Source organism: Alosa pseudoharengus, unplaced genomic scaffold (genome assembly GCF_046254945.1).
Source record: "Alosa pseudoharengus isolate Yale_2024_CS ecotype anadromous, Long Island Sound unplaced genomic scaffold, YU_APseudo_1.1 YU_APseudo_1.1_scf_3, whole genome shotgun sequence".
Classification (NCBI taxonomy): Eukaryota; Metazoa; Chordata; class Actinopteri; order Clupeiformes; family Clupeidae; genus Alosa; species Alosa pseudoharengus.
The window spans coordinates 20,065,624-20,087,646 of record NW_027468718.1 but is presented as its reverse complement, the minus strand read 5'-3'; the positions used below and the strand labels follow the sequence as shown (position 1 = coordinate 20,087,646).

The following is a 22,023-nucleotide window of genomic DNA, read 5'->3' as shown; positions in this document are numbered from 1 at the left end:
TAAGTTGTTTCCCATTTCCTGTTGGGAAAAAAAAAAAACTAGAGAAAAGTTTGATTTGTCACTTCTGCAAACACTGCAATACCAAAGCCTTATTTTCACACAATATCTTGACATATTCTCTATTCTAGAGTCATGACTACAGTAGGCTACAAAGATAACGCGTAGCCTAGGGAGCATAATCATCCAACATCGAAGACCGGGTCATCTACATCAATAGGCAACAAGTATACCGTTCCATTTCGACCTGCTCATCAGCATCACCGTGGCTGCCAAAAGTGTTACAATGACTAATTTGACACTATGTATCTGTGTAGGCCTTTAAATGGCTGTTATATGAATGACACCTACGCGGACCAATCATAAGCTGAAAAGCGAAGTAGGCTACTTCCTTACATTGGAAAACGCGAGAGCGACCAAATAAACGGGCGGTGCTTAAACTGATTCCATCATCACACTGAAAGCTGCAAAGATCTGCCTTCGGAGCAGGAAAGGATACAGCCCAGCATCGGCTGTCAGTAGCACCTTGTGTAACTTGTTAAAACAGGTCGAACACCATGGCTGGTATTTTGGTATGGTTTTGGAACGAAAGATTTTGGCTCCCTCATAATGTAACCTGGGCTGACTTAAAAAACACAGACGAGTTAACCTTCCCGCAAGCTGAGGACCTGTATCTGGCATGCCCTTTAGCATTCTGCATCTTCATGATCCGGCTGGTATTTGAAAGGTATGTGTATGAAACCTGTCGTCCCTGTGATGAAGTAATTCGAATGTCAAGTCTAGAAGTGTATCTCATTCAACATCTCGTTCATCTTCGCTGCAATCGATTAGCGTTGAGGATTTCCTGGACGAACATCTCACCTCGCGTTATGGGAAGAGTGTCAGAAATAAATTTTATTAGGAGCCATTTTCCTCATCGACAATTCATCAGCTTGAAATTCAAACAATTGTTTCCCAATGCTTGCCTTGTTTACAGTATTTTATTAACGTTATAAATGTGATGGATAGAATTCATAAGTTAGTTGGCCTGTAGCCTCTTGGATGTTATATCCGTTACCATAAAGAGGCGGAAAACTCCAGCTTATCTTGCCTTATCTTTTTCACTAATTGTCCCTTGAATTGTAATATATACACGTTTTTAGATCAACCAATGAAGAACTAAAGATAAGAAGACAAAGTGTAGGCTACTCCTATTTGTTGTTCTAGCGTTTGGGCTACAGATAAGTCTGAAACTATTTAGACTTTGAGATATGCAAGCCACTACACTTGCAAATTGTTAACCCTCTTACAAAATGCCTATAGGCTACTGTAACTCTTGTTATAGCGGGCTACTCTGAGAACTGACCTTGTGCAAAACCCCGGGTTCTTCATCATGATATTGCAGTGAACAGGAATAAATAGAACATCAAAACACCAGGAGCCAACGTTCTTGTCATGAAAATGCATTGCTTTGTATAGGTTATCAAAATAGGCACATGCACATGTCATATTAGTTCTTAAACAGTAACTGCACAGGAGCAGTCTGGTTTGATCCCCTGGGACAGCTTTTACTCAGTGAAAACTTAGCAATATATATATCTTGTTCTAATGATTTGAATCTACAGCATGACCAAACACAGACTTTGTGTTCTGAGCACAGATCTTTCAATTACTGGGACCACTGTGCCGGAGCAAGAACCCTGGCTGCATCTTAGAGGAGGCCTAGCTGGAATGGAGGGCTTGTGTAATCCCCTAGGCCGGGGGATTAGTGTGTGTGTGTGGAGGGGGGGGGGGGGGGGGTTGGGGTGTGCAGTTGTAGGATAATAAGAATATTTTCTGCTGGAACATTCACCCAGAACCACTTCATGTTAACAGCCTAAGCTGAATTGAGTTAGTCTTCTATTGATCTTCCTGTAGTTTATCCTCATTGCCTCTGGGTGTGGAAGGACAATCATGCACATTGGTACAGTATATCAGGGTAATTAATAGGCCTATTCAGTGCAGTACTAGTGGCCCTGAGAATGTTTTTTGAAATGAGTGGTCGAAGCATGACATGTTAAAACATTCATCATACAAAATTTGTCATCATTTTTCCCCAATTTAGGCCAATATACACCAAGACAGAAGACCTGTGGATATTTGGACATAGTAGTTAGATCCTGAAGTTGGATAAAATAGGGACATTGGAACTTCATGGGTAGCATCATGATAAAAAAGCAGCAAGACTCAAGCCCTTCATTTCAACTATTTCAGAATGTGCTTCAAAGTTGAACTGCATTGGGACATAGTATGAAACCTAGTGAAGGATGAAACAGATCTTTTTGTCCGGGCTGATAAAACTCTCTTTCTTTCTTTCTTTCTTTCTTTCTTTCTTTCTTTCTTTCTTTCTTTCTTTCTTTCTTTCTCTCTCTCTCTCTCTCTCTCTCTCTCTCTTGTAAAGTCATCTAAGGCTGCAGGATGTAGCACACAGATGGCATACCCACCTGATTTGTAGGATAGTTTGTGAATTCCACTGCTACTGTATCACTCCCCTTATGTACCGATGTGTCTGTGGCGGTGTGAAAGCACTCGAGCGGCTTGTTTTGTGCGTGGAATGCCGGCCCTGCAGAGGCGCGTGTTCTTGTTGTCCTTTCCGCTGGTTCCTCCCACAGTACACATGTTCTGTAGCGGTGCCGCAGTAGCGGCAGCAGCAGCAGTAGTCTCCTGTTGCCGTCTCCTGCTGTGGTTCAGAAGTTAAGAGTTGAGATGAAGGCAAGAGTACAGGTCAAATACAGAGAGATTTATTTCAGGCTTCATTGCCAGTGACGCTCTTGATAGAATGTTTTCTACATGAGCATCAGTATGATACACAAGGGTGATGATGTGATAATGAAACTCCTTGTTTGCACAGCATTCAGAGACCCAGTGTACAGAGTCAAATAACCAGCATACTGTATGTTGTGGTGCAATGCCCAGAGATGACAGCTTTTCTGACAACTTTTTTTTAATTTTTTGGTCGTGTTTAAGTTGTACTGTGAATGTCAAGCCCACTGTGTTTTATCGTCCAGAGATAAGGACTTCAGCTTGTGTCATCTCTGCTAGGGAAGGACAATGCTGAGGCATTCATTTGGCCTCAGACCCAGAGATGTTTATCGTATCTGTCTTCGAGCCATCGGTTTGATAAAGATGCAGAGCAACATCTCATCTGTATTGTGTCTCGATCTAGATAATGTGGTTAAGTTCTCCCCCCTCAGTGAAGAGATACTGACAGGATGGAAAGAGAGATAACAAAAAACTGTTAGTTCTCAAGAATGAGTGGCACATTTTCTTTCCTGGAAATTACACTCTCCCAAGCCACTGTGAAAGGACAAATTTAGAAGGTTTTCTGTGTGGGCCTAGTGATGAATCTATCCATTTCTTACTGTAGGTTTATTGCGAGACCATGTGCCCTGGGTATGAAAATCCAAGCCAACGGACCACAGAAGGCTCAGCCCAATGCCATCCTGGAGAAGGTCTTCACTGCCATCACCAAGGTAAGGTGTCTAGCCACAGAGATGTGAAAAATGTCAGTTTCAAAAGCAAGGCCTTAAATTTCTCACAACATTCACGCAAGACCAGTTCCCCCCCTCACACCCCACACACACACACACACACACACACATTTAATGAGGACTGTGTGAATGACTGAACAGTGAACAGTGGGACCCAAGAAAAACAGGGACGGCTGGATCTCCTCCCTTTTATCTGTGCCTTCGTCTGCTGACGCACAGACGCGGCTATTTTTGGACCCCGCTCAGAACCAAGTTTCCTTGACAAATGTTGAGCATGGCGGCGACAGCACCCAGCAGCAGCAGCAGGCAGGAGGAGGTAGGAGCCGCGGCCTTGGAAGACGCTCACCTCCTCGACTGAAGGAGGCCGAGCGCGCGGCATAGCGCCTCTGGAGAGGAGGCTGCGCTGGCCCTGTTGCTCTCACCTTGGTCTCCGTTTGAGGGGCTTCTATTCTGACCTGGGCATCATGTCACGGGGTCGTTGTGCGCTCTCACTTACACTAGAGCCCTGTAAACACATTAAAAATGACAGAATAAACATTAATCCCACTGAGACATAGTGCCCTAAGACATGTATAAGTGGGGTTAATGTGGCTATTTTATTCTGTCAATTTTGACCTCATTTCTGAAAAAAAGGCTTTGAATGATATTTTTGTCTTGTCTTCTTTTGTTTTTACACTCCCCCCCCCCCCCCACTCCTCCAGCACCCAGATGAGAAGAGGTTAGAAGGGCTGTCTAAGCAGCTGGACTGGAACGTGCAGACCATTCAGCGCTGGTTCCGGCAGCGGCGCAACCAGGAGAAGCCCAGCACCCTGGCCCGCTTCTGTGAGAGCATGTGAGGGAGCCTCTTCTTACTTACACACGACCTCCCCTAGCAGAAAGCCCCATCCCACCCCACCCCTCATCATGCATACACATCAGCCCACATGATGGATTCTGTTTGAGGTGACTGATGCTTAGGGAACGTATTTGGTTAAGAGCCTATGCCATTCCCGTTTGCTAAGTTTGATTGAGCATGCATATCACTTGGACCTAAGAACAAGCTTTGTCGATTTGAAAGCTCCATTTATTTCTGCATATCAAGGAGGGCTGAAGGGGAAACAATCGATACAGTTCAGCATCTAGTATTTTGGCAAGTGTCAAATGAGAAGTATCAACTTTTATTATTTAATTATTAAAATCTTAAATACATCTGGATGTTCACTAGGGCAATACAATGCATTGCTTTTACAGTTTCCCAAAGGTGTAAAACAACCTTAGACTTACAAAGAGGGAAATGCTGTCAGGTTCTTGCAGGGCAAAAGATTAATAAATTGCGGTATTATCTTACCGGAAAAGTAAGCTTGGCCCATGACTACACAATCAGATTAGCCTGAAGTATTGAAGAGTAAAGTCACCAGCCCACTAATGATTCCCAGCTCTAATAACAAATGGACACAGTGTATCATCCCCTGTGCTGGTGACTGAGGGAGCAGTGGTGTGGATCCTCCCAGACTGGGCATCAGAGAGGCAGATCCTCCAGTGCAGGCTGCACTTGGACTTTTTGGCTCAGGAGAGGGAGCAATATAAGGATAGTGGTCTTACCAAAACAGTTCAAGGTGAAATAGTCCAGAGTGAAATTTGGAAATATAGACACTTTTTTTCAATGACTCAAATGTGCATGTGTGTTTTTCAAAGATTACTTTCATGCTTTATCATGCACAGTGGCAGTAGTTGAGACCGATCCGAATTTACATTAGTTTCAAGTCATTGCATATGTATCACCAAGTCATTTGGCATCCTACAAGTTTGGCCTTTGCAGGAGAGTGTGTGTGTGTTTTACACAGTGACTGTTGATGGCTTACATACATGTAAGCTTAAACACAAACGGGAAAATAAGAAAGAAAAAAAACCTTGTCTCTGCAGCTTAGCCGTCAACATTCCATGGAGCGGGAGTGGGCGGCGGTGGTTTGAGGAGGCTGCCTGGAAGGCCTCCAGCTTCCATCCCCAGTGGGGAGACTGACCGAGTTAGTCTGGGGATTAGTCACTGTACCAACTGGTTCTGTAGATGATGTCGCGCAATCCTAGAGGATGTGAGGCTTTTCAGGAAGAATGCACTTCTCAGACAATGACGGTGGCATTCCCATTTTTCGGCTTGATTTATTGGTTCAGTGGTTTCATGCCCACATTTATTTTCGTTCAGGCTGTTTTGGTTGCACTGTTGTGTAGTCTGGAAGTCACAAAGTCAGAAATACAAAGGAAGCTTGTTTTTCTAGCCACTGGACAAGTCATTTCTGCAGTGTGCGGTCTCTGACAGTGTTTCACCATATAAAGGTCAGATTTAGCCTGAAAAAATCCAGAGAAATGCGAAGACCATAAACAGCACAGGGCTGCAGTCTGTCACTCACTACGTGCCTCTGCACATACAGTATGACTTTTATAAACTTCTCATTAACTTCTCCAGAGTGCCAGCCAGGCTCCAAACCATTGCCCAAATTCCACCGCCAGTGTCACTCTGGGAGAAAGTCTGCAGCCCAAATCTCCCCAAAATAGCCCCATGTGTCGCGGCGAATCAGATGCCGTCGGTTCCGTGTGCCGTTTGACAGATAACAGTGGAACAATGGTACGTCTATGACACTGCTCGGTCCCCAGGTCCCACCGGCTCGCGCCAATCTCCCCGAATAAGCCCCGCTGTGCGGCCCTCGCCGGTAATCCCCCGTAATGAATGCGTTCTGCCTCACAGCTGCATGTGTCGGATGGGATGAGGATGACGCCGGCGACCAGAGAGTTTCTTTCTCTTTGTGTTATTTTCGTATGTATTTATTTATTTGATTTTTGGGGGAAAGTAGTTAGGACTCGTGGGTTTTCCTCGTTTCACGAAATCAACAGAGGAGGTAGTGGAGCCAGACCTTTTTTGTTGAGGATCGGCGGGGGCTATGAGATGGTGACCAGAGCCACTTATTTCCCAACCTATTTTATCCGGATTGTCTGCCAGCTCTATTCCCCAGTGTCAGGCAAGGTTTGTCTGCGAGTCTGCAGTGATCTTACCCCTGTTCCTCCGCTCTTTGCTGTCTTATTTTTAGGCAGAAAAACCTCCCTGAAGAACACTGAATATAAATCCACTTGTGCTTTGAAGTGTCAAGGGCACATTTTTTTTGCTTTGTGGAAATCTGGGATGTCTGCAAACTCCTTGTACATCCAAAAAGTCCTATCAGAATGCTATGGTATTAAAATGATTTTTCCGGGGCAAAAAGTTTACATAAGAACTTTGAAGTGAGTGGCAAGAAGAGTGTGAATGCAGTTCAGTGTCTTCCACTAAGAAACCTCTTCTCTAAGTTGGTCTCCACTGTGTTGCTGCAGCACTGGCTAACTGAATACACAGAACATGCAGGGGAAGAATGGATTTCTCTGACCACCCACCTAACATAAGTAATATTTTGAGTCACCATAGAAACACCACAGAAACGTTTGCATTCCACAGCGTGCACGGCTGGTGTTGCTCGCAGTATTGGCTGACTTCTCTCTCTCTCTCTCTCTCTCTCTCACCCTCTCTCTATCTCTCTCTCTCTCCCTCTCACTCGCTCGCTCGCTCGCTCGTCTCCTGATCTAACTCTGCTGCAGTGATTCACCTCAGCGAAGGAGCAGCAGCTGGTGATTTATTCATGGCTGTCTCTCTCTCCCCTTTTTCACCTGCTTCGTGTTCGTTATTGGACTCTAATTAAAGCTCTATTACCAATTCATTTCCCCTAGCCTCTCTGGCTCCTTTGATCACCCTCGAGTCCTCAACCTCAGTTTTCCCACACCCCTGTCTGACCGACTCAAGCAGTCCTTTCATAAATTGCTGAGGTCATCTTAAGCGGAAAACAGTTTAAGGACCTGGGGATTGGCCGCTCAGCACAAGCCATGCCTGTTCGCAAACAAATTTTGCAGTCAGTGTAATGGGCGTCGGGAGTTATGGTGATTGTATTAATAGTTCTGTTCTGAAAGGCCGCCAAACCCTCACAACTCTCCCAGACAGCCCCTTGGCTCACCGGTTGCACAGCAACTAACCCAATCTAGCACCGAGTGAGGATATTGGCAGCGTTTGTTGCCTTACAGTGGCACAGACAAGACGGTGGCATTATCTGTGCAGCACCTGGGCAGCAGAATGTCCAGACTCACACTCCTCCCTTCGACTGGTCTGTTTTATGAAAGGTCAGAATCGATTTAGCCCGACATGACAAATGGTCCCCTCCAAAGCTGTTGTGGACCTATCTGAGACACAGGATCACTGAGAAAGCTAAGCCTTTGGCGGGAGGACAAATAAGTCTGCTTTTTTTACATAATAGTGCCGGTTGTGAGCTTTAGTGAAAGCTAGAGGTGAAGGTTCGGGCATGTCTCTCTCTCTCTCTCTCTCTCTCTCTCTATCGTGTGTGTTTGTGTGATATCACCACCGCAGAGTAAACGGAGCCATGCGGCATCCTGTTTGATCAGGCTGTCGCCGCTCTCCCCTTCACCTCACCTGTACGTCAACCAAGCGGTGACTGAAGTCTCTCCCTCTTCGCTTTGCTCATTCTGTGACACGAGGCTGGGAAATGGTTGGAAATGGTTATGGGGGGGGGGGCCCTTTTCAATCACACTCTGAGTCTGGTGTGAAGCGTCCGGTGGGTAGGTGCAGGGAGTGTGTGTGTGTGTGTGTGTGTGTGTGTGTGTGTGTGTGTGTGTGTGTGTGTGTGTGTGAGAAGGGGGCGGCAGGGCGTCTGCGGTGTGTTAGGGCTGAGGTGTGTAATGTGTCGGGGCAGGAGCAGGGGTCTGGCTGGCACACGCTGAGCTGGGGGCACTGGGTCTCATCTCCGTTCAAGCCAGCTGGGAGTCACACACTGTACGGTGGGCTCCATACAGTATACTGCCATGATTAGAGGGAAAACGTTGTTTGTCCAGTTAGGATGTGTGTGTGTGTGTGTTGTATGAGGTGTATGTGTGTGCTTGTGTGGTATGTAGTGTGCTTGTGTGGTATGTTTTTTTTTTTCTTGAATTTCCCCTGGGGATCAATAAAGTATCTATCTATCTATGTAGTGTGTGTGTGTGTGTGTGTGTGTGTGTGTGTGTGTGTGTGTGTGTGTGTGTGTGTGTGTGTGTGTGTGTGTGTGTGTGTGTGTGTGTGTGTGTGTGTGTGTGTGTGTGTGTGTGTGTGTGTGTGTGTGTGTGTGTGTGTGTGTGTGTGTGTGTGTGTGTGTGTGTGTGTGTGTGTGTGTGTGTGTGTGTGTGTGTGTGTGTGTGTGTGTGTGTGTGTGTGCGCGCGCGCGGGTCTCTGGGGAGTTATGTAATTCCCAGGGCAGGAGTTGGCAGAGCCCCTGCTGTGTGACAGGCACTGATGCGGTGGCATCTGGACCCTTTGTGACTCATCCAGCAAGACAGAGGGCACCTCAAGCTATAGCCGTAGCACTGGCCACTACACACACACACACACACAGGTGGTCAACTAATCAGCATATTAAATCAAGAGACAAAAGAACTGAAGCAGCTTTGACCACAAATTGTTCCCAGATAAAAGCCATGTTTTTGCCAATGCTTTTCTATTTTCTGAACACATCCTTTTATAGCGCACTGTAACACAATACGTCAGCTTTGTACTCTTTCATTCAGTGGCCTTTTCAAACGGGAACATTGGCAACTAGATTCTGGCTGAATGAGTAATGTCTTCGTCCTGGTGTTGTTTTTTCAAAAGTGCCCAGTAGGTTAAGAGTAGACGCCTGCATGTGGATGGAAGATCTGAGGCTTTTGGGTCCGTTGCTCCTCCGCAAACACACAGCTGAACTGCGTGACTCAGAGGATTGAAGTGCACTGAGAGCCTGTGTGTCGTGGCCTTTTCTCAGGTTTCACAGCCGAGACAGAGAGAGAGCAGAGCTGAGCAGAACTGCTGCACTGTAGCACAGAACAGAGGAGTGGGAGTTACATTACTGATTTTGTGCACTGTGACATCCTAACACTGAATCACCGACTGAAATCACACAGTCATGGAAAACACCACCAGTGACATCATGCTCATTTCATTTGGATGGCGCCACTGATCTATAAAATATCTATATATAAATGAAAACATCATTATTAGTTAGTATATATTGGAATCTATCATGTATATATTTTTATTTGTTTATTTAGGAGACTTTTAGGAGACAAACAAAATGCGCTGCTGGTTGCCACCGTGCAGCACCCGGGAGATACTTTCTGAGTGTGCTATTTCCAAAATGATAGTTTTATGCCGCGAGAGGGAGTATGCACTCTGGTAACCAGAAATGATTGATCTGACAGCTATCTCTTTTTGTCCTCAGGTGGAGATTCACATTTTACCTCTACATATTCACCTATGGAGTCCGCTTTCTTAAAAAGGTAAGTCTAAAAAGCCTAATACTGTATGTAATGAGCTTCTTACAGGCTGTTCTGAAGCATAGAACATGCATATATTTAACTTCTTCAGTGTGTTCATAATCCGCCTTCCATATTTTTGTGCATATTTTTGGTTCAGTTTTTGTGTTGACATACCATAGAGTGCATGTCTAATTCCTTTACTTTAAAATAACTAAGATATGGTGAAACAGAGTCTGTGATATTTATCTAATGCTTTTGCTTATCGTCTGTGGTATTTCTGTGTTGTCATAACAGTGTAATGTCACCCTAGCTCTCTTGCCAGGGCTGTGTCCATTTATTGAACTAAGATTGCATTGAGAAATGTCAGCCACATATGTGCACAGTGCTGTATTTGTTTACTCCAGTGGGGCTGGTAGATATAGTCCTGTTCTCGCTGACGTAGCGTGTGAAATATGGTTATGGTGAAGTGATATTTGTCCATGGCGAGATTGATTGGGGCCAGAGAGCCGTAATCATGGGAGACGTTGAGGGGGCCTGGCTCCTTCATTGGAAGAATCTTGCATGACAAAGCACTTTTGCGAATGAGTTCAGCGGATAGCTGTCAGGGCCAGCTCTCTCGTGGGACTCATTAATAGTAGCAGGCCTGGAGGAGGGGGAGATGGGGGGGGGGGCGGGGCGGGCTCTGCACAGCGTTGGTACGAGGTTCCTTGCCACACCTCACACCGGCACGGTCCTGCCCTGCCCTGCATGGAGGAGTGCAGAAGCACAGTGTCAGTCCTGTGTAGAACATCATTAGTCACTGCCTCCATTTAGGATCTCCCTCTAATGGGCGTTGATCTGTTTGTTAGGGTCTGTTCAATTTAAGGATACTCATACCCACTCAGGAATAGTGTCTACTATTTAATATACTCAACGTGTTGTTGCTACCAGCTTACATTCTCAGGGTATTAGCCAGGCTACCTTGGGTGTGCAATTGAAGCACTACGTTCGCGGAGTGTAACATTAGTTTTAGAACGCTGGTCTAATTTTCTTGGATGTAGGCACGGTGGTATCGCTTCTGGTGTAGCTAATTTCATTGATTATTCGCCAACTGTTGCCGAATATGCTTGGCAAACAGACCGCTTCAGGTGCATTCAGGTATGTAGGCTACCTCGTGTAGCCTCCCTGTAAGTGTTCTCTATTGAACATGAATGGCACACACGACTGTTGTGTGGTTGAAGAGCAGCCTGGTCTCTGTTCTCTCTATCTGTGTCTCTGATTTAGGCCATGAGAAGCTAGAGCAGGTAGTTCAAGGAGACTCACACAGAGCAGCCAGTACTGTGTTCTAGGCCCTGGAGCTAGATGAGGTGGCAGCTCATTAGGTGATTTTTATGTAGTTTTCAGTCTCAGTGATGGCTAAACAGACCACACACACACACACACACACACACACACACACACACACACACACACACACACACACACACACATTACAGTAGTGCTCCAGTTTGTCATTTATGGGTGTGTAGTCTCTGTAGAGTGAAAGCACATACACATAGTTTTTTTACAGCAGTGCTGCAACTTCTTACAATATTAGGTAGTCAGCCCTCATTCACAATAGACAGTTTTTGGTTGCATTTGCAGTGGTTCATCTGAATTGACAGCAGTAAAAATAGACATGTTCTTTCTTCACCATCAGTGGGTTGTCTTCTGACATTTTGTCCCTAGACCCAGTTATTTTTGGTGGTGTAGGTGGTGTGGTATTTTTGTATTTCTTGTTTTAATATGGTATAGGTACAGTGCAGTCCTACAAGTGTCTTCACAGATGTCTGATTACTCACTGTTCTCCAGGCTCCTCTGAATTGGCGAGCACCTCGAAATCCCCCCTGTGACTAATTGCTGTTAGTGGAAGTCGTTGTGAGACCCTGCCGTCTTCAGCTGTTCAGTGATATCCTGCTCCTGTTCTCTGTCTCCCCAGGCCCCATGGCTGTGGAACACTAGAGAGTGCTGGTACAACTACCCGTATCAGGTGAGCACAGAAAGAGACCCCTTTTGCTTTCTTTTACTTCAGATTGAATGAAAGCAGGGTCCTGTGTGTATGGTTCTCTGTAACCGAGTATTCTAAATGTTTACACTTGCTCACAGTAGACAAGCTGTTCACCGCCTGAGATTTGGTTATTTTGTTTTGTATTGAGCCAGACATTGCTTATTTGCTCCGGCTGTCCCCGGGCATATCTGGAGGTGTCTAATAGTGGAAGTGGGTGTTATTTGTTCTCTTACGCATTGTGTCCTTTGTATTCCAGGCTCTCACGGTAGACCTACACTACTACTATACTCTGCAGCTCTCCTTCTACCTGTCCCTGCTCTTCTCACAGTTTACAGACATCAGGAGAAAGGTAGGTTAACAACAGGGCGCAACACGCATCATGGTTTCCTTTAGACATTCTCCGGAATTATGAGGTTTCGATCGTAGGTTAGTGGTGGTGGTGGCCGTGATGTCCCTGTCGACACAAATTGAGTTAACGAAAGAAAACGATAGATATCTTGTTTTTCTCAGCAAGAGATGGGGTGCTATGTTTATGGTGGTAGTGGTGGTTTCAACACATCTTCATGTAACCTGTTTGGTGTATGTGTGTGGGGGTTTTAGAATGTGATGAAATGACAGATGTTTATCATCCGCCCACGACATTCCACTTCTGCTCACGTTAGAGTCTGTCCTGCACTTACCATCAATGTGATTTGGACAAGCAGATGCCCTGTTGGAGATGAAGCTTGCGTGTTGTCTTAAGATTTAAATAAAAGGTCCTGGACCCTGTAGCTGGGTTGGTTTGCATTTTGGGTTAATGGTGTGTTTGGCTGCGATTGCGCTGATGCAGTAAAATATCCATAATTTGATGTCCACTCTCATCTTGTGGTGAATTGTTTTTTTTTCAAGCAGGCTAATTCATAGATGGCCACTTAGCAGCCTTGACCTGGCTAAGAGGGATTTTTATATATATATAACTCTCACTTATCCCCAGTTCTCAGTCATGCTTTGGAAGTGTAGCAAACCAAATATAGAGCAGTATGTGTGTGCTTTCCTCAAGAGAGTTGTCTAGTATGGGAAAGGTTCCTCGCTGTCTAGCTAGACATCTTCTGATTTCCTTCTATAATGCAGCTTTCAATGTGCTTGCTTTTGATGCGCTTCACTCACCACATAAAGGTTACATACAGATACAAGTCTTGAATGATCAGGCACCAAACTGCAAGAACTATAAGGCCCAGTTTAGAACGAGAGGGAAAGCCGATTCTTCAGCCTGCTCTTTTGCGCATGACTGCATCCCGTGCTCTCCGTGGTGAGATGCACACCACCGCGTCTAGGCTGACCTCTGACTCCAGTCTGCCCCCTCGAGGCTCGGAGGCCTACAGCGTGCATGTACCTTCATCAGCATCTGCATCTGTTTTGTCATCACCTCTCCACCTTTCTCTCTCTCTCTCTCTCTCTCTCTTGCTCTCTCTTCAATTTTGATCTCTCGCTCTCTTTCTCTCTCTTTCTCTTCTCTCTAGAGCAGCCTTGGCCATGCGAACCACATGGTTGCCACGTGGTTGCTGTTATCGTTTGACTTTGATCTAATGGCCCTTGTGCGCTCTCATTGGTCTTTGATGACTGTTGGCATGATTTTATGTCTGTTTGTTTGTTTGTTTTCTTCTCTCCTTTCAGTTCTGTCATGCACAAAAACACCACGCATTGAGGAAGGTCTTCCACACCCCCCTGCCAAAGCTCCAGTATGTTCCCCCTCCGCTCTCTCTTGCCTCGCTTCCATTCCAGAGCTCACACATTGCCAGTCTTCTTCATCCTCCTCCTCCTCCTCTTCCTCCTTCTCTTCCACATCCTCATCCTCCTGCTTTCAGCTTAGCCTTATACTGCCTGCTCTGCGCTGGGCTTCCACAGTCCCATGATGCAACAGGAGAGCATCCACTCTCGTGTCACCTGTGTTCATCCCCAGTAGTAGTAGTACATTGGCCAGACTAGAGGAGCTTTGAGTAGTGACTATTGTTAATACGTGCAAATGTGTTTGCTTGTTCGTGGGGTACTGAATAATTATTGGTTTACTTTCTTGTGCAGGTTTGTGATACCACTTAAGTAATAAAGTAGTGTATACTACACATCAAGCCATTAATCTTTCACATTATGTGTTATTAGGTATTTTACTGTTGTTTTACCAGTTTCTGTACAGTTGTTAAGTGTTATTTTGTGTGTGTGAAATTGTGTCTGTTGTTGACAAAATGTGTCCATCCCCAGTAGTGTGAGAGTGAGTAGTGTGTTCCATGTGTCATGTGTTTACATGCTCACTGCTCTACTTCCTCCTCAGGACTTCCTGCTCATGTTCATGCACCACCTGGCCACCCTTGCTCTCATCACCTTCTCCTATGTCAACAACATGGTGCGGGTCGGCACCCTGGTCATGTGTCTCCACGATGCCTCAGACGTGCTCCTGGAGGTGGGCACACGTACACACACATTCTGACACACACACACACACACACACACACACACACACACACACACACACACACATGCACATCCTCACATGCCTCCTTCACCTCAGACACAAGACTTGGGCAAACTTGTAAAAGTAAAATGAATTTCTCCTTAACCAACTCCAAAACTTTTTACCATTGGTATTTCCATATCATATTGACTTAAGGTGTGATAATGTTTTAACATGCATTGGATTCCTCAGATGCATTGTGCTATCTAATTTGGTAATGTTTCATGTGGCTGTGCTTGCCAGTTGGAATTGCTGTTACACTGCAAATGTGAAAGGTTGTGTTTATCTTTTGCAGGCAGCTAAAATGGCCAATTATGCCAAATGTCAGAAGCTCTGCAACCTGCTATTTGTCATGTTTGCTTTGGTCTTCATGAGTTCCAGGCTCGGCATATTCCCTGTCTGGTAAGCATAACTCTCTCTCGGCTCCTCGCTTTGTCTTCTGTCCTGAGCATATTCTCACTCTCTCACACAAGTACTCCCGCTCACTCTCTCTCTCACTCACTCACACTCAGTCTTTTACTCTCTTACTCTATGCACAGACCCACACACTTGTTCCTTTTTCACGTCTCTTGTTTTTTCATCTCCAGTAGCATGTTCCTGCACTGTTTCTGTCTGCTGTGGCTCATTGTTCACTTTCTTCCATTGTTCCCCAGTTCCCTGTATTCTCTCTGGGCTAGATGTACTAAAGTTTTTGCGGCCACTTCAGGCGTATTTGTTGGGCAAAAAATACTTTGTTGCGCGTAAAAACATGGCGAGGTATGTACAAACAGGCCGCACTGAGGTAAAAGCGCAGATTTTTTGTCTGCATCTTTGTACTATATCAAAAGCTACCTTAACTTTTGTTGGCCTTTCGAATGTCTTACTTTCACTTTCATGTCATCCACTTTAGACATTCTCCGGAATTATGAGGTTTCGATCGTAGGTTAGTGGTGGTGGTGGCCGTGATGTCCCTGTCGACACAAATTGAGTTAACGAAAGAAAACGATAGATATCTTGTTTTTCTCTGCAAGAGATGGGGTGCTATGTTTATGGTGGTAGTGGTGGTTTCAACACATCTTCATGTAACCTGTTTGGTGTATGTGTGTGGGGGTTTTAGAATGTGATGACACTTACAGTATCCCTACAGTATTTCTACTTGCTAGATTTGACCAATCTTCCATAGCTTACGTGCACAAGTAATTTGAGTAGAACTACTGCTCTTCATTATCTTCCTGCTTGTTGACATCTTATCATTTATTGTATTATTTCATGATCGCTAAACGTTTGATTCCTTTTAATGTTGTCATCAGTTAACTTCATTCAACTGTGCTTGTGATTGAAGTATGCCGTTCAGCTGTGAAGGTTCGCAACTTGCAGTAGGAGGGTGGAGAAAGGCGCTGATAGCGCTACATTCGCAAATGTCTGGCCCTCTGTCTCTCTCTCTGTCTCTGTCTGTTTCTCAAAATCATTATCATTATTATTATTATTATTTATTTATTTAAAGGATGTAACATTATGTGTTTTCCGAATGCTAAGAAGAAACCTTCACTCGTTTTTGAAGGATTTGACTCGTCGTTTGGCTCAATTCTACAATGCACGAATCCTCGAGGATCCTCGACTTTGAGAAACAGCCTCTGTCTCCCTCACCCCCCCCCCCCCCCACCCCCACCTCTCTCCTCTCCTGTGCTCTCTGTGGTACAGTGTGCAGGAAGTTAAGCTGTCTGTCAGGGGCAAGAGTTGTGGCCTGGCCATGACAGACGGTTAACAGCACAGACAGGCTCGACAGGGTGTCTGTGCTGAAACCCACAGGACGTGAGAGTTGCGTGCAGCATTCATTCACTCCTGCACTGCCACAGCTCCCGCGCTGGCTGTCAGTACACGATCCGTACCGCCTGCCAGATCCGTTCTCCGCACGCGCATAATCTTGCGCATGCGCAGAAGTTCAACGTCTTTTACGATGGTTTACGACACTACATGATCGGTTCTACGCTTGCGCGATTGTCAGTATTACCTATCCAGAGAACGAGCATGTATAATAAAACTGGTTCTGGCAGGCGATACGGATCGTGTACTGACACTGGCCCAAACACAAAACCAATACTCACTGTATTTGGCGCCCGCTCCTCAATCAAATCCACTTTCTGACCGCCACCCGCTTGTCAAAGGGTCCTGTTGCCATAGATACGAAAGCAGCACTAACCGATGAGCAATGATGGAAGCGGTTTTAATGGCTGTTTATTCATGTAATGTCTGTGTGATGACTTCTTGTAGTGAGATGATGAAAAGACACATGCCTGCAATGGTGGCAGATCTTTTCTTGCCTTCTGATTGGCCAGCATTGAGTGCCTGTGAGGCTATTGTACTGTGTTTCCATCTTTTCAGTGTATCTCTACACTTGGACAGTCTTGCCGTTCTAGAGAGATTCTTGTTGTTCAATAACATGGCTCATCTGTACCCATTCAAATAGTAATTGGTCCCAGATGACAATGCCGTGTACGATGCCAGTCAAATGATGAGACAGTGTAGATGTTTACCCGACTTTGAGAGACCTTGTAGTTAGAGGAAGGCCGCCATCTATAGCTGAACACTCCTGCATTTCACACACACTCTCCCTCCCCACCCCCCTTTCTCACCCTGAGGTGTCTCACTGCTGTCTGATACTTCTTTATTTTCTCTTGCTCGCCAGCCTATGTATCATTGCAGTGTCTCTGTTGCCATGGTTTCTGTATCTGATTCTGCGAGAGTTTACCTCCTCTGAGCTCGTGTCCTCGATGGTTCATGTTTATCCCTCTTCGAGCCTCCTACTAAATCATCACCAAGTCTAAAGGAACACCTGAGGACTGGCCTGTCAAGGTGTATGTCTCACTGAAAGCAAAAAAGTGAGATGTCACTCTGTGTATGTGTACACGTTCCACACTTCGAAACCTCAGGTACACCCCTCAGCAGAGTGATGTCGAGGGGGCATGTCATTTGGACCCCACATGCTTGAAGAGAAGCCTCCGTCTGGGGTAGATGAGTTGTTGCTTGGGGGCCGAGCAGCCGCTAATGTTCTGACCTAGATCTTGCTCGTCTTCCAGCGGTCCAGACTGCTCCGCTGGTGCTGTGTGTGTGTGTGTGTGTGTGTGTGTGTGTGCGCGTGCGTGCGTGCGTGCGTGCGTGCGTGTCTGTGTCTGTGTCTGTGTCTGACCACTTAGCCCGACATCCAAGCGTCTCCTCTGCTGCGCTCCTCTCCACTCGTTTCCTCAAATTAGCATTCCCTTCCTCCTCTCGTCTCGCCCTGAAATGACACGCTGGCGCGAGTGTCTCAGGTTTGATTACGGTCATGGAGCGAGACTCGTATTTTAATCACGATATCCTAAGACCATTGCAAATCGGGAGAGGTTCTTGACAGGTAGTGATGGAGAACATGGTGTGCATGCTCAAACTCACGGGTGCCTGCAAAGTAGCCTATAGACCCTTTCAACAATAAAAACAAAAACCATGCTTGAACATTCTATTTGGTTCCCAATCTACTTTCTCTGCATTAAGATTAAGAAAAAGGAAGTCTTGTGGGGCCAACTATGATGCTGATAATGGAACTCTCCTGAAAGGGTCCATAGGGCGCCAACTCCCCACATGGTGACATACGATTGACGTGCAAATGAGCAATAGAAAACTGATTAGCGCAAATGAAAGCTAAAAAAATATTCCGATGCCGCTCCCCATGTCATAAAGCTTCCCGCTTCGGCAAATGCCAAAAGCCGCTAGTGCTGTCTTCATTGGGCAAGCTAGGTCTGGGGGACAGACTGGGGAACACAGCATCATGGCGAGGCAGGGTGGATAATCAGATACGCCATGCCCGGCACGTCTCTCTCCACGTATCGCTTTTATGGCAGACTCGGCACGTCCAGGGCCAGCATGGCCTCCGAGGATGAGCCGCCTGGGTCTCTGGCATCTTCCCTCGCACCATGAATGGATTCAGCCTTTTTAATAATGTAAGCGGGAGAAGATTCATCAAGGTTATACAAATGCTATCAGATTTCTTGAAGGGGATTTGAGATGAGCTCTTCACTGAAGCTGACAATGCTAGTGGACACTTGGCTTGTTAAATCACTCTCTCAATATAACTCTTTCTGCCCATCACTTTAATAAAAATCTTGTACGCAGACATCCCTACACACACACACACACACACAAAACATACAGTATACCTCATTCTTTCTCTCAGTCCTCATCCACATGACTGAGTGAGTCTCTTTGCTGCCCTCCCTCTGCAGGGTTCTGAACAGCACGCTGTTTGAGAGCTGGGAGATTGTGGGTCCGTTCCCATCCTGGTGGCTCTTCAACCTGCTGCTGCTGCTGCTGCAGGCGCTGCATACCTTCTGGTCCTACCTCATAGTGAGGATTGCCTGCAGGGCCATCTCCAGGGGCAAGGTAAGGATAAGGCCCAGGCCCACCTCCTCCTCCTCCTAAATGGCATGCCATTACAACTCTATCTCTCCGAGTTCTCTCATCTTGGCCACATATGGAATACATTTGTTAGTAGTTTACCCTAGGCAGTGCACAGATATCAGAGGAACAGGGATTCTTGCCCAGAGTTGGGGAGCTTGTGGTCTCATGTATGTTAACATTTGAGCACAATAGTGAAATGTGGATTAAGCATTGTATTACAGGGTCATAGACATTTGACATTTTTAAATCAATACAAATGCCATTGTAAGTCTGTGTTTTTGCCTGGGGTTGAATTTTCTCTGGAAAACAGTGAGCGTACAGAGAGTTTCTTGTAGTTTGTCTTCCTTAGTCAACTAAGCTTTTGGGGGATAAGCCATTCATTATTCTTCTTTCTTACTCCTCTCCCCTTCCTGATGTACTATACTGATGTTTTATGCACATCACGCATTTGAAAGCCTTATGTTTTACTCCAGAGCGTGCAGAATTGATAGAAGGAGGCATATGCAGGCATCCATTTCTAAACCATTAACAGTGTTGCTCCAGTGTAAATAGCTCTTCTGTTGACATTGCCTCTCTCTGTCCCATGTGCTAACCTGCTCATCTTCAAGGCTGGGAAATGGAATCCTTTACATGTAAGTGGACCAGAATGCAAATAAACTTCTAAGTGGTAGATAGAGGGGTTATTGGGTGTCTTGTTGGACAAAAATGATACACATTTCATGATAACAAGTGAATGTGACTTACATAAGATAAGCCTAGTAAGTGCTCCACACCTAATCCTTCCTGGAACATATATTTTGAGTCATAAGATTAATTAGCATGCACCACACAAAAACACTCTGATTACATGATTACATGACGTGGCCTTTCTCCCCGTAGGTGTCAAAGGATGACCGCAGCGACATCGAGTCCAGCTCGGACGAGGATGAAGCGGCACCACCTCCATCCCACAAGCACCACAGCAACTCCTCGAATGGCACCAACGGAGCCCACGGCACCAACGGGTACCTGTCGGGCACGCCCTGCCACGACGACCACTGACCCACCCACATTCAGACACTCATAGGCACTGGAGCAGGAGCCCTTGGGGCCCCAGCAGTGCTCCTGATAACCTTTGCGTGTGAATACATGAACAACATTGCCCGTCTGGTACTGGAAGCTCTTCATAAAGATATGTGAATGCAGTTTGTTTGTTTGTTTGTTTGTTTGTTTGTTAGTTTTTTTGCTATGGTTTAATTTTGTTTTGCTCTCTTCTCCTTTATCTGCTCTTCTTTATCCTGTCTTTTGATTATTTTCGTTTAAGGGGTTTGGTTTTCCCTGCGTTCTTGTGCACCTGATTATAGCGGTGGGATTTAAAAAAAAATCATTGCACTATTGTTGGTATCGCCCACTTTTTCATTAGCCAGCGAATGAAAGCATTCCACTTTTATCATACGAAGCATGCTGCTGTGTAGTGTGGAATTATGGGAAGAAGTTTATCTTGCGTCAGTGTCTTTGTATTTATTTATTTTTATATATGTGTATATACTGTTATTTTTTGGCGAAAAGTGGAGGATTTTTTTTGCATCGTCTTTTAAATAATTTTGCTGTCAGTGTTCAAAAGTGGCGCAGTCATGATATCCACAGCATTCACTGTGCTGTTCACCTGTCCATCAAAGTGTGAACTCGTTCAGTAGAAGTTTTGTCCCTGGCTGCGCACCGTAGAAACTGCATTGGCCTGGAATGCCTGACCGCCCCTTTGCTAGATCAGCCGTGTCCCTCTTAGTCGTCATAGAAATGATTGTGTGTTGACACTCGACAGACCACTACAGGATGACATACAAACACACATGGTCCACCAGGATGCTGTAAATTAGAAAATCAGTAACAATGATATATGTGTGTGAAGTTACTATAACATTATTATGTTATTTGTCTACTATCCAATTGTAATCAAATGCAAATCACTTCATAGTGTCCCCTAACAACTTTTGCTGACAGAGTCTACACTGGGGCCCTATTGTTTTGCTATAGCCTACTGAATTGCATTATTTAGTTAGTTAAAAATCCAGTGCAGGTACTACAGATCGTCCTAGTGGGATAAGTATTTAAGTCATGCTAGCCCTGCCATAAGATTTAAATGCATCGAGTTGACATGAGCTGAATTGCAATTGTATGCTGGAGATGCAGACAGTTCTTATACAAGCAGTCAGTGCATTGAGCACTTCCATAGGATTGTGTATCTCATTTTGAAAATGATTTGCACAGCACTTATATCTGGTCATACTTCTACTTGGTTAATACGACATATGGTGAGAAGAGAGATGGCGGAAGTGATATATCCTACCCAAACAGTTATGTGATTCAGAGTCTGTTTGCATGAGGATACTGATTTAATAAAGTATTACAATTCTAGTTGTTGAATTAAAATCTCTCTTTAGTTGATCATTGGGTTTATACATAGATTTGGCAAACTACAATTTCTACAGGCCCGGGTGCGATGCCAGATAATAATGATGGTGTGCCTCACTCGCAGTTTGCTTTTAGGATGAATTTAATGAGGGAACAGTAATGTCTGTTGCCTGTTTTTTTTATGTTAGCCAGGACAGGATTGTTGTGAAAGCTTCAGTTAGTGCTTGTGATTTGAAACAGAAAGGTTCTTCCACAGATAGATTCAGTATTGCTGTATATCTGAGGCCCCCCCGCCCCCCAGCAGTTTGTCCATTGGGAAGCTGCTATCGAATGCCCTCCTCTCTCTCACTCACACACACACACTTTATGCACTTTTGCCAGTGCAGATGGTTTACAATGATGTCAAAAATGTTCACAGTATTTAAGAGGGCAGGATTTCTCTGCTTTTATGAAAAACAGTGGAAATAAAAAAAAAATGTTAGAGACAATGAAACAATGTTGCCATGAATTTTGAATAAACATGACAAATCCCAGCACATTGAATATTTTGTGTGCTTTGTGGTTTCTTTTATTTCAGTAATTGTGTTTTAGTCCTAGCCATGAAAAAAAGGACCAGAATCTAGCTCTTACATCCCCTACTGAATGTCTGGAACTGTGTCTGAATACATTGTCACTCTGCACTACGCCGGCTAATGGGCTATTTTACACTCACTGAAATGACACACAATTATTCTGCTTGAGCTGTTCCCGTGCTTTATTGGCTCACTCTCTAGCCTATCAGGGAAATCCCAGGCTGGCGAGGAGCGCCAGGCATTGGTGGATGGGGGACACAGGTGACTTCCGCATGCATGACTTGAAGGAGGGGAGGGCAAAGTTTCCAG

The 22,023-nt window shown here is 45.2% G+C and overlaps 1 protein-coding gene across 1 annotated transcript; it reads left to right on the top strand.

Annotated features, from left to right (window-relative positions):
* Nucleotides 1-462: 462 nt before the first annotated feature.
* cers6 (ceramide synthase 6) lies at nt 463-21,685 on the top strand. The gene is made up of 11 exons (XM_076263506.1): nt 463-724; nt 3,383-3,488; nt 4,208-4,338; nt 9,794-9,851; nt 11,788-11,838; nt 12,113-12,205; nt 14,162-14,290; nt 14,637-14,743; nt 18,577-18,733; nt 19,360-19,383; nt 19,631-21,685. Exons 1-11 carry the CDS (start codon nt 555-557, stop codon nt 19,790-19,792), a joined length of 1,188 nt encoding a protein of 395 aa, XP_076119621.1. The 5' UTR covers nt 463-554; the 3' UTR covers nt 19,793-21,685.
* Nucleotides 21,686-22,023: the final 338 nt, after the last annotated feature.